The 13,190-nt window shown below is 32.9% G+C and overlaps 1 protein-coding gene across 9 annotated transcripts; it reads left to right on the forward strand.

The window, feature by feature from the left end:
* The first annotated feature begins 1,484 nt into the window (after positions 1-1,484).
* Positions 1,485-12,645, forward strand: LOC148877469 (protein MALE DISCOVERER 1-like). Of its 9 annotated transcripts, XM_088941710.1 has the most exons (15): positions 1,561-1,958; positions 2,142-2,561; positions 2,643-2,775; positions 2,926-2,997; positions 8,205-8,348; positions 8,445-8,588; positions 8,853-8,948; positions 9,148-9,209; positions 9,304-9,762; positions 9,874-10,064; positions 10,168-10,300; positions 10,445-10,602; positions 10,688-10,876; positions 10,992-11,276; positions 12,419-12,645. In XM_088941710.1, the coding sequence occupies exons 2-14, from the start codon at positions 2,453-2,455 to the stop codon at positions 11,250-11,252; spliced, it is 2,151 nt and encodes a 716-aa protein (XP_088797836.1). In that variant the 5' UTR covers positions 1,561-1,958; positions 2,142-2,452; the 3' UTR covers positions 11,253-11,276; positions 12,419-12,645. The 9 variants fall into 9 exon arrangements, with proteins under 9 accessions (XP_088797846.1, XP_088797836.1, XP_088797854.1 ...); XM_088941720.1 differs by lacking the exon at positions 12,419-12,645 and having other exon boundaries at positions 1,485-1,958; positions 10,992-11,410; XM_088941728.1 differs by lacking the exon at positions 8,853-8,948 and having other exon boundaries at positions 1,578-1,958.
* The last annotated feature ends 545 nt before the right edge of the window (positions 12,646-13,190 follow it).

Below are 13,190 nucleotides of genomic sequence, written 5' to 3' on the forward strand. Positions count from 1 at the left end.
AATCTTATGCAAGCTGGATATTCCTTTGAAAAGCTTTCAAGGTAAGCTTGAATCTTGACTTTACCTCAACCCTATCCAGGCATATATTTTCCCCTCACAATTTCGCAATTTCTGTATGCTCGAAGTATCACTTTGGTAACACATTAACTCCTTTCCGTGCATGCTCATTCTCCAAAAGCAAGTTCAACATATAAAATTCTACCAAGAAAACTAATACATTTCGCTGCTGCAGGTTTTTCAATAAATTGGAATTTTTGTGCGTTAATCGATTCATATCCCCACGAAATATATTAGAAACAAGGTCATGAATAACAATAATGTTCCGGAAAATTTTGAGATGTGTAGCTTCATGATACAAAACCTATGGTGAATAACACTGATGGCCTCAGCTCGAAATCTATCTCACCGTTAACATACTAACAGCTTATCCACCCACATTCACGAAGTTGGGATTCATATAGGTAAAAAGGATTGTAAGTAAATTAATATTCTCACAACTACCTATTTAAAACTAAGGAGTAAGACTAAAAAATATAAAAAAAAAAAAACTTTGAAAAGTTAAGAAAAAAGAAGTGAAAGGAATCAAAACCCATTAGAAGAAAAAGCTAAAAAAAACATTTCTCTCATGGATGTGAATCGGTGTTGCAAATTTGAGAAATTTACCCTTATCTCAATGTTTACAAAGATGGTAAGAACTCGCGAGAAAACTGACCCATGGTCATCCCTGTGCCTGTCATCAACTCAGAAAGCATCAATGAGGGAACCTTTCTCTCATGGATAAGAGGGAGGATTCGCTGAGATTCAAAGTTCTGATAGAGAAATCAAGCTTCAACAAGAGAAACCCAGAAACCAATTCCTGGCTGCATCTTCTTCTATGGTAAAACGATAGGTGAAGGTTCTACAGAGAGCTGCGAACAACAGCGAGCAAGTGAGGCTCTAGACCCCAATGTATAACCACAAAAGCAAGCGAGAGAGACAAGCGTCAATTGCTACACCAACAACAGAGTGTTTCGGGGTTGGTGAACTGTGAGCGACGGCCAGAAAGCGAAAGCAAGGGTTTGGCTGTGCTAAAGACTAGAGAGATGATTTAGAAGAATATTAAAGGAAAAAATAGGGAAGTTCAGATCAGCCCCCGCAGGAGATGTGATGTGAATTCAAAATAGGGATGTCCAGCGTGGACTAAAGTATCCACGTGGCAAATTGACTAGATTATGATATTGTCTAATTGGAAGCAGCGAGTCTATTGATATTCTACCAATTAGAACTCTATATTGCTCCGTAACCTTCCGATTAGGATCCAAGGCTTGAAATGCGGGGACCGGGGAATAAGAAAGGAAGGAGATGCTAATTGAAAATTTTGGGGCCCCTGGTCAACAGGGGAGGAACAAAATTTAGCCCGTCCTGGGACATCGGATGTGGGTCCCATCAGCACCACAAGAAAACGCGGGAAAGGATATGACGCCGGCGGTGACAGTTAACGGTCTGAACTACGGCTGTCAAACGTGGGTCTCCAAAAAGTTCAAATCTAAAAAAAAAGAAAAAGAAAAAAATAAAAAAAGTAAAAGAAAGTGGGGCCGAAGAGAAAAAGAAAAAATAGGAAAAAGAACAAACAGTTGGGGGTGGTGGTGGCTGGTGGGGTTGGAGGAGAAAGGAAACAGAGGAAGGAAGCGAGGAAACAAAAAAAGAGAGAGAGAGAGAGGAGCCGGCGCCTCCCTTGACGGAAGAAAGAAAAAACATGGAAGAAGAGAGGTGTTGAGAAAAGTCGGAAAAGGACAGTAAGAAAAAAAAATTAATTAAATTTTATTAATTTTTTTCTTCGCTGCCTCGTTCTTGATCTCTCCTCCCGCCCTTTCACCGTTTCACCCCAAGATTCAATCTCAACTCTGTTTCAGACAAAACCAGCAGCGACAAGAACAAATTCATTCCTTGTTCTGTTCTCTTTCTTCCCCTTTGTTTCGGTAAGATTTACCCCATCTCTGTCTTTGTCAATCTCCTTCTCCTTTTCAGCTCACGTTTCATTTTATTTGGATTGCTTGCGAATGTGGGTGCCTGCAACCTCCTTTTCATGCAAGGATTCCTTATTTTGGTAGTTTTTAGCTGGTGGATATATTGAAGATTCATTCAGATTTTACTTTTTCCAGCTTTTATCGCTTGTTGAGATTCTGTCGAGCCGATCTCCGCAACCATTAACGAAATAAGGCTTGTAACGTGAATTAAATCGTAAAAAACAATGGGGAACTCAGATTGGAAGGTTGACCCATCAAGTACCTTGGATTCGACAATAGCTTAATTTCCTTTTTTTATTTATTTTCTTACACGGGTCGGTTGAGGACCAGAGGGTAATCTGTATAGAAGAAAATAGAAAAGAAAAATAAAGAAACCTGGCGATTTCGCGTAGCTTAGGCACTAATTGGTACTAACACCACCGACACAGCATTCGGGCAATCAATCAATGGATGCTAGATGGAATCCTTTTGGATTCCAGCTCCACATGGTGAATTGCTTCTTCTTCATGATGCTGCTTCTGGAAATTCAGCAGTGTTGGACGCTTAGCGTTGAAGGTAGTTATTGGTAAACTTTGCTGAATTCTTATGGTTTGGTTAAGATTGAATAATTCGATAGGTAATTTTCTGGAAATGCAGGATTGGCTTTGTTGGAGTTTCGGGCAAGAATCGACTCTGATCCTTACGGTGTTCTTTCAAATTGGAACCCCAATGACAGAAACCCCTGTACATGGTCTGGCGTTCATTGTGTAGACGGTAAAGTGCAAATGCTGTAAGTTCCGATTGGGCTTTTTCCGAATTTGTCCAGGCTGATGAATTTCTTCAATTTTGTTCAGAAATTTATAGAACTTCTCTGAAATTTGGAAAACTTATTTCAAAATTTTCTTTGTCTCTGAAGTTCTTCACTGCACAATCTATGTAGGGATCTGCAAGGGCTTTCTTTGGGAGGGATACTGGCACCTGATCTTGGGAACCTTATCAACTTAAAATCTCTGTAAGTAAGAGAATGTTAGATGTAGTTTTGCTTTTCAAATGTAAAAATGTAAAATCAATTATATTATAGGAGCTGTTTGGTAGAGTGGTATTGCGTTGCCATTGCATTTGGGTTGATCAATGCACATTTGTGAGAAATATGTGGATTTGACTAAACTTGGTCCAATTGAGCTCCGAGTTCAATTGGATTTTATGATATACATATTACATAATTATGTGTGTACATATTTATAAAATTTTTAATTAATAAATTTTGAATTTTGAATTTTGAATTCTTTCTTTTTTCCCCATAGGATTTAATCCAATCTGAAACCCTTAGATCAGATTGGATCTATATCTGGTTGAATCCAATCCAAATCCTATCTTGATTACAGCCCTAATCCCACCCACTTAGTTAGATATGGTTAGGGGTGGCAATAAGCCGAGCTTTTCACAAGTTATTCAAGCTCGGCTCAGCTTGGTTTCAGTCGAGCTCGAGCTCGAGCCCAATTCAATGGCTCGATTATTAAACAAGCCAAGCTCGAGCCTACTAGAGCTCGGCTCATGAGGCTCGCGAGCCGACTCGAATATATATAATAAAACTATAGAAAATAATAAATATATATATATAATAAAAATATTATAATTATTAATTATTATACTTCTTATTTTTTTAAATATAAAATAAAAATTATTTTATATATGATTTTTATTTTTATAAAATATTTTTTAAACATTTTTATAATAAAATATTTATAAAATATAAAATGAGTCGAGCTGAGCCGAGCTCGAGCCTTATAGAATAGTCTCAAGCTAAACTCAAGCCTGGTACTATTCGGCTTGGCTTGGCTCGAATCCACCCATAGATATGATATTTTTTTATAAGAAAAAAAACAATTTACAAATGCAAAATATCTCTAGTAATGAAAGTAATATACAAAACAATTTAAAACTAAAATGCTAATTTATACTAGTAATATAAGATTGACACTAAAATTTGAAATCTAAGGTGTCCTTATACTAGTTTGAAGTCGATGTTTAAAAAGAAAAAATGCTCTGGAAAATAGTATTTTAAAGATTGGTAGTTTTTTTATATTTATTTGATATCTCTAAATGCAAAACCTCATCATCATTATCGTCATCACTATCCATGCCTTATCCCAACTAGGAGGTCGAGCCAAGTATATTGCTGCCCCCCCGGGCCCCCACCCACCATTTATATAGTTAGTAGTATGTGTAAGCAAAGTTAAAAAGATAGTAAAGTGGGTTCTTGGCCTCCCCAAAACTTGAAATAAGATGTTAAGGACCGTTCTTTAATGCTCATCAAACTCCCAAAATTAAAAACAAAGATTGTTTATTTTTTCTTTAAAAAATTATTTAATAGACCCAAACCTTCCTATTCGGTTTCTCTCAAAACCCTACTTCTACTCTATATTTCATTTTCTTGTTTAACTTGACCCCCTCCCCCCCCCCCCTCCCCCCCCAAAAAAAAAAAAAGAAAAAAGAAAATTCTTAACTCCACCACTGATCTCAACTGTAGTAGATTGGCTACATGAATCATGTTTTAACAACCAGTTCTATTTAAAACTATATCCACTTTTAAATTATTAGTGCTTAAATCATTTTTACTACTTGTATCTATGTCCTTTTTGGTATACACCTAGCTCTTCTAGCCCATTCCACTTGTAACAACTCATTTATTCTAGATGTAGTTGTTGGTGGTCTTCTAAGCATGTGACCAACACCGTTTTAGCATTCCCTCTCTCTCTCTCCCTATCACTTATTGGAGTTATTCCTAGGTTTCTACGGATGACTTTATTCTTAATATATATATATATATTAATTTTCCAGTCATCCATCTTAGCATTCACATTTCTGCCATACTCATTTTTTAAACATGTTTCTTGACTACTTAACACTTTGCTCCATACAACATATCTAGCCTTACAATTATTAATAGAATTTTCCTTTAAATCTAAGTGATATTTTCCTATCACACAAAGTCTAGATGCATCCCTCCATTTTTCCTAACTTGCTCTAATTTTCTAGGTGATATCCTCCATTCCTCCTCAATCACTCATTTGTTATGAATTATTGAACCAAGGTACCAAAAATGGTCACATTGAGTCATCTCTTGGTTTCCAATCCTAAGTGTATCCTAATCTATACTCCTACTATTACTAAATTTATATGTCATATATTCTATTTTAGTCATACTTATTTTAGAGCCTCTTGTTTTTAAAGCATTTGTCTATAAGCTTAATTCGAATTTAATCCTTCATTAGTTTTGTCAATTAATAATTAAAACAATGCCACTTGCAAGCAACATGCACCGTGGAACTTCTTGAATATGTTTAGTCAATTCAGTTATGATCAATGCAAAAAGATAATGGCTAAATGCTAAACCTAGGGGAAGACCTACCATAATTATAAAATCTAAATTCTCTCCCATTGGTATTCTAACATTGGTTATTGTTCCCCTTATACATATCCTTAATTAGATTCACGTACCTATTTTGAACCCTTTTCTTTTCCAAGACCCACCATATGATCTCTCTAAGAACTTTATCATAGGCCTTTCTTAGATCAATGAATACTATATGATGGCTTTTCTTCTTCTTTTTGAATTTTTTTATCATTCGTCTCAAAAGAAATATAGCTTCCATGGTTGATCTCCCAAAGTTTCATAGTATGGCTCATGAGTTTAATTTTTTAATAGTTATTACAATTTTGTATATCACCTTTGTTCATAAATATGGACACTTTTATACTATTTCTCTAATCATCAAACATATTCTTTTTCTTTTACTATCATATTAAATAGATTATTTAATCATAATAAGCAGACTTCTCCCCAGCCTTTCCACACTTCTATTGGAATCTCATCGGGTTCTAATGTCTTTTCCTTCCTCGTCTTACTTAATGCCTTTTTTACTTCCATAGGCCTAACTCTATCAAAGTATGCATTATTTTTAACATTATTAGTATTATTAGCTTCTCCTTCATTAGCACCATATTCGTATTGTTCATTTAATAATTTTCAAAAATACCTTTTTCATCTTTCTTTGATTTTCTCATATTTTACCAAAACTCTTTGATCTTCATATTTAATGCAACAAAGCTCATCATAATCCCTACATTTAGCTTCATTCACTTTATTTTTTATTTCTTTTTTTTTTACGATTTTATACTTTTTTTTTCAATTTTTTGTACTTTAAGCTTTATGTCATTCTTTGTGACATAATTGTTTTAATCTAATTATATTTTGAACCTCTTCATTCCACCTTTAAGTTTCTTTAATACTTTTCCATTTCCTTTTAAGTTCTCTTAAAACCTCATTTGATGCTTTTTTATATTATTTGGCATTTCAAGAAAAATATCATTAATCTTTCTACTTAAATTTTAATTCCCTTTTATTATCAACCTATTTCTAATTGAACTACAATCCTTTTAGGTTTTCCCACCTAATTCTTGGACACCTATTTCCTTTCCTACTTTCTCTTCTATTTCCTAATCTGCACATCTACTGCAACTAATTAATGTTGTGTTGTTAAGCTTCCCCTGAAATAACTTTGCAATTTTTACACATCATTCGTTCTTTTCTCCAAGTAGGAAAAAAATCTATTTGAATTATGTTTTATATGCTTTTAAATGTTGTTGAGTATTCGTCGTCTTTTGAAAAAAAAAAGTATTTGAAATAACCATCATAAGTTATTGCAAAACCTAATATTGTACCTCTTGATTCATTCCTCTCCTCAATTATAAATCCTCCACATACCATATCATATTCTACACTTTTCCCTACATGTCCATTCAAGTTTGCTCCTATAAAATTCTCTCTTCATTCTAAATTTCTTGGATTAGTCTTTCTAAGTTTTCTTAAACTTACCTTTTAATGTTTTCTCCTAAACCTAATTGAGGTGCAAAAGCATTAATTATGCTATTGATTTCCTTACCTAAAATAAGTCTAATTAAAACTAATCTATCCCCAATTCTTTTAGCATTTATAATTCAAATTTTCAAATCCTTATATACTATTATCACTACACGATTTCTATTATTCACATCTCCTGTCTATCATAATTTGTAGCCATTAACTTCGTTAGTTTTTTTTTTCTTTTAATTTAGTTTACTGTAAGCGTGCAATAATAACCTTTCTTCCCTTCATAATGTCTACAAATTCCATAATTTTTTTATTAATGTTCTTATATTCCAAGTGATTAAACAAAATCGTGTTTATTGGACTGGCTTTTTTATCTACGATCGTCTAGAATGATGGTGTAACCCTTACCTTGACACCACTGTAGGGTGTTTCCATGGTGGGTCACTTATAGAGACAATCCTACCAAACTCTGGCCCACTTAAGTGGTAGAGTTATCTAACTCAACACTCTTCTTTTATTCGGGCTTGGGACTAGAAGTGTATGGCAATCTCACATTGGCGGAGTTATCTGAATGCAAAAAATGTTAAGTTGAAATTTGAATGTTAAATGCTAAATATAGCTACTTTACAATTTTCCCCCATAGTTTCTTATGATAGGAGAAATTTAAGTTAATTATAATCAACACTAATAAATTGATAACAGTCATTATTTTAAAATAAAATTAATATTAATAAAATGGAAATAATGATAATAAAATAATAAAAATAATTAAATAATAGTAAATTATTATTTTACTAGTAAATACTATTATTATCATAAATAATAATTATTGTTTTAATTAATATTTTAGTATCACCATTTATTAAGTTTAATATAGTAAGATTATGTTACTAATAATAAATAATGAATAAAATACATGAAGGGTATTTTGGGAACAAATAATAAAAATGTTGTTAGGTTTGATGTCTAAAATCTAAAAAATAAGATTTATTAAAGTAATAGAAGGATGTTTAAAAAATTTTGCTTTCATAATAGTTGCTTTGAAATAAAAGCCTACATTACAATTGATTCTTTGTCATTTAGATAACTTTAAAACAAACCTACATTTTAAGATTTTTTTTCCACATATGGTGCAACTTTGGCTCCCCGTAAGGGGCAAGTTGCTATATGCAAGACTTAGTGGGTTATAGGGTTAGTGCTATACCCTCCCTTTGTGGAGGTGTGGGTTAAACCCTTGTAAGGGCTTTGGAATTGAAATCATGTTGTATTTGTTTTATTTTGATTGATTCAAATTAAAATAATATTCCAAGATCTCAATAAAATTTTTTATTTCTTGCATTTGATAGTGTTCTTTATAAAAACCACTTCACTGGTGTGATTCCCAAAGAGATTGGAAGTCTTAGAAGGCTGGAGCTATTGGATTTAAGGGATAACAGTTTGAATGGAACAATTCCAGCAGAAATTGGAATGATTTTGTCATTGAAACGTTTGTGAGTTTTTTTATCAAAAAATTATACATGTGTTTTACATCCTAGGATCTATCTACACTGACATGAATTGACTTTTTCTAATTCTTTATGTTTCAGGTTGCTTTGCAACAATAATTTTCAAGGCAGAATTCCAATTGAGTTTGAAAATCTCAATATGCTATCTGAACTACAATTTGATCAAAACCTTAAATCTGATGTGCTAAATGGAATTAGTTGTCTAAATAGAAAAATTGGATACTGGTAAGAGAATTTATGCATTGCTTTTAACTTCTTCCAATACTATAAGAATTTTTTATGCATGCCTATTTATGATGATATGGTTGCTTCACAAAAGGGGTATTAACCTTATATCTTAACTAGTTCATAAGATATTTTATGCAAGACTTAAATGACTTAAGATGAACTTATTTTCATTTAATTATATTTGAGCTTTCTTATTAAGAGGACAATTCATTTAATACTCTTTTTATATGACTAATATTTAGATGAGACATTTTTTTGCAGCATTTGGGAGAGTAGTTTAAAACATCTTAATAAAGCTAATTCTTTATTATTCAGAATTAAAGGGAGGCTTCTACTTTTCTATGACATGTTTACACGGTATGTATTATATTTATATCATATCTCTTTCTCTTCTCAATAGCAATTACATAATAATAATAATAATAATAATAATAATAATAATAATAATAGTAATAATAATAATAATAATAATAATATGATGATGATGATGATGATGATGATGATGATGATGACGACAATGTATTTTGACTAATGAAATTCTTATTTTATTGTTAAGTTTTAAGTTTGCAAAAGACTCTTTGCCTATCTATGGGGAGAAATGTTGTAATGATATATCGGGTGAGTACAAGCTCTCTATGATAGTTATACCTTTAAGCACCAATTATTTCATGCTTTAGAGCAATAAAATGATCAATGTTTTTGTCACCATCAGGTTCAAAGAAACCATATATATCACAAAATGTACAAGAAATAGTAAACTTTGTACGTCGTAGACTACTACAAGAATCTAGTAACCTCCCTGCAATGCCTGCAAGCGGCAATGCAATTTCTGAAGATGTTCCTACTATTCCAATTACAAGAAGTAGTGGGGCTTTCCCTGCAGTACCAAATGCAAAGAAACAACAATACCCTCCACCTTCATCGTTGTCCTCTCCTTCAAATCCTCCTCTACACCAATCAGCTAATTCTCCAGTTAAAGCCCCTCATAACCAACAACCATTAGATGATGGTTCATTTGGAGAACTGTGGAAGTATGCTATTGTGGCTTTGATGACAATATTTCTTATTATTTTTGCAACCATGCTCTATAAATGTCGAAGCCAAGGAGTAACAACCATAACTCCTTGGAAGACTGGATTGAGTGGTCAGTTGCAAAAAGCATTCATCACAGGTAAGTTTGTTGTTCACAATCCATTATATATATATATATATATATATATATATATATATATAGATATATATATATGTATGAAAAGAATGAAATACATTGACTTAAATACAGGGGCGCCAAAGTTGAATCGTCCAGAGCTTGAAACAGCTTGTGAAGATTTTAGTAATATTATTGAGACCTTTGAAGAATATACAATATTCAAGGGAACTCTATCTAATGGTGTTGAGATTGCGGTTTTATCAACTGCAATTGTATCCTCTAAAGATTGGGCAAAGTGCATGGAAAAGACTTACAGAAAAAAGGTCAATAAATTTTTTTATACAATTGATGATTTATCTTGTTTATACATTAGACACTAGAATTTTAATACTTTTTTATTTTCTATTTTCTATGACCTCACATTAGATTGACACTCTTTCACGAGTGAACCATAAGAACTTTGTCAATCTTTTGGGATACTGCGAAGAAGAAGAGCCTTTCACAAGAATGATGGTATTTGAATATGCTCCTAATGGAACTCTATTTGAACATTTGCATGGTAATTTCCCAAATTATTTGAATAATTTGTTTATATATTATTGAGGAATACAAAAGACAAAAATAAATAAGATTTATTCATAAATATAAAAGATAAAAATTTTAATTTATGTTTGCAAATAAATATTTTTGTTTATTTTTACAGTTAAAGAATTTGAGCATCTCGATTGGAATGCTAGGATGAGAATTATTATGGGAATATCTTATTGTCTTCAATACATGCATCACGACTTGAATCCACCTATAGCACATTCCAATTTGCAGTCTTCTTCTATCTATTTGACAGATGATCATGCTGTTAAGGTAAAAAGTTTCAACAATACTCATTTCTAACTATAATTTTTGTTGTTGTTTAAAGGTTCAAATATTTTTATTCTATTATTGACAGGTTGGAGAGGTATGCCTCACAATAGATGCTCGATTCAAGTCAAAGACATCTGTTGAAGATGAATCAGAGCATTCCGAACTTCCTCCACTTGTTGATCCCGGAACAAATATCTATAGCTTTGGAATGCTACTAATAGAAATTATTTCAGGAAAGCTTCAATGTTCTGAGGAAGGGCCCCTTTTGAACTGGGTAAACAAACTAGTTTGTTAATATTTAATTAGTTATTTAGCAGAGTCTTAGTTTAACTAAATTTCTTGTTATTGCTTTTGATTATGTATTTTGATAAAATTAATGACATTTCTAGGCTTTTGAATACTTGGACGATAAGTGTAATATCAGCAAGATGGTTGATCCCACACTCGAATCTTTCAAAAATGATGAACTTGACATCATTTGTGAGGTAATTCAAGAGTGCATCAACCAGGATCCAAGGAAAAGACCCACAATGAGGGAGGTCACCTCAAAACTAAGGGAAGTGATTGCTATCTCCCCAGAAGCAGCAACTCCAAGGCTTTCTCCACTTTGGTGGGCAGAACTTGAGATATTGTCTGTGGAAGGTACTTGAGGCCTAATTGAATTTTCTTTCTTCGTAAGTTTCATCTCTCTTCTCTCCTATCTCTCTCTCTCTCTCTCTCTCGCCCTACCTCTAGTTGGTATATTCATAAAGATAGTTATGAAAATCCTTTTTCCAACATAATCATATCTTATTAATTATTAATTCTATATTGACATTTTTTCTCTTTTCCTGACTATTTCTCTACCACATTGTAATAATTATTTTTAAGGTAAATTGTTGAAAACTCTCCTAAAGTTTCTGATTGTCGTTGAAATTTTCCTTGAAGCTTGGTAATTTTAATAACCTCTCCTAAACTTTGTAACATAGTTGTTGCAAGTAGACCCCCTCTATTAGAATCTTTTAACAAGAGGTACAAAATGTCCAAAATACACTTGTAATTACCATTTAGGCTGGTTTTTACAGAAAAAAAGAATACAAACCTTTTGAACAACTAAAAAAAAAGAAAATTTGAAGTTGTAGCTTTACCTTTGAGTGATTGATATGAAGGGAAAATTTGAAAAATAAATCAATTTCAGATAAAGAGATTGGAAGGGTTTGGGGTAGCTATTCATATGAAGAGAAAATGTGGAAAATAAACATTTGGTCTATGGATATTTTGGACTTTTTATGCATCTTTTTAGAAGATTCTAAAGGAGGGGGGCGGGTCTATTTGCAACTATGTCAAAAAGTTCAGGGGAGGTAATTGTACTTACCGAACTTCAAGGGAGGTTTCAGCAAGAACCTGAGACTTTAGGGGAGGTTTACACAATTTACCCTTATTTTTATTTGATTCCTTTCTATTTTTCCCGTAGCCAATGCATTGAAGGTTTCACACGAGGGTATCTCCTCTTGATCTGTACTTAACTTTGAGACGAGAGACTCTGATGTTAAAAATGATAACAAAGTATTGAAATCTCAGCCTTTCATCGGTTGTCACTTCAACTTGTAAAATGTTTCTTATAAATAAAATTGTTGGGGATCGTAAGTTATTTAAAATCTTGCAAAAACTTTGCAAAATTCAATCTAATTTTTTTCATGATTTTCTCCGAATAAATTGTACTTGTTCTTTCTAATACCTAGAGACCTTTAAATATGAGAGGGCCGCCATGCTAAAGCCTAAGGTGCTTAAGTATTTATCATGAACATTAGTGCATTAACCTATCTTACATGTGCAGGCTATTGGCTGATACCGAGAAGCCCGTGTATTTGTAGACGTTTTGGTATCTATATGCTGACGCTGGACATGATGCCCAAGTCATTTCTGTAGCATATAGTGAAAGAAACCTGTAATTGCTTAACAATGTGAATTTCTTTCTCTTCACGTGGTTTTTGATCTCCTAAACAATTCGGATTCAAATGTTTTCGGTGTGCAAAGAAATATAATGAACAAAACCCTTTTTTTTTATCTTTTTTTAGAGAAAATAACGGAGTTTTCATTAAAGGACAGAGGCACATGAGATCATGGAATTGTTATAAATTCTTCAACCCTTTTGGAAACCATCTTAGCTTGCAATTTCCCGCAAATAAACACAATATTCTTCTGAAAAATTTCAATTGTATTTCGTCGCCAAGCCATCTTGAACTGGAATACATTGTACGTAAAAAGGTGGAAATGTAATTAAAAGATTATATATAGCAGAACAGAACAGAACAGGACAAAGAGAAGAAAGAAAGTTATTACCAGATTGCCTTAATGAGATCAGATTCGAATTAGAATTAGTGGGTACCCATTTGTAGCCCTATCCGGCCTTCCCTGTTTGAATGATATCGGATGTATCTATTTCTTGGAATTGAAAGGAACATCTGAATTCTGAAACAATCCACTGAATGTCTGAAACTATGGTACCTGAAAGGCTGAAGGAGATCTAATAAATATCCAATTGGGTCGACTAGGGCCAATTCAAAGGCCATAACATCCATACGAGCAGATCGTCATTTAGGTTGAAT

This window comes from Nelumbo lutea, chromosome 1 (genome assembly GCF_056320005.1).
Source record: "Nelumbo lutea isolate HS-2025 chromosome 1, American lotus-T2T, whole genome shotgun sequence".
Classification (NCBI taxonomy): domain Eukaryota; kingdom Viridiplantae; phylum Streptophyta; class Magnoliopsida; order Proteales; family Nelumbonaceae; genus Nelumbo; species Nelumbo lutea.

Excerpts from the sequence above, each read along its gene's own strand:
- LOC148877469 (XM_088941720.1), top strand. The coding sequence starts at position 2,453 with ATGGATGCTAGATGGAATCCTTTTGGATTCCAGCTCCACATGGTGAAT. Across the intron at positions 10,065-10,167 it reads AAAAGACTTACAGAAAAAAG|ATTGACACTCTTTCACGAGT; the intron begins GTCAATAAATTT and ends ACCTCACATTAG. Across the intron at positions 10,603-10,687 it reads CAGATGATCATGCTGTTAAG|GTTGGAGAGGTATGCCTCAC; the intron begins GTAAAAAGTTTC and ends TATTATTGACAG.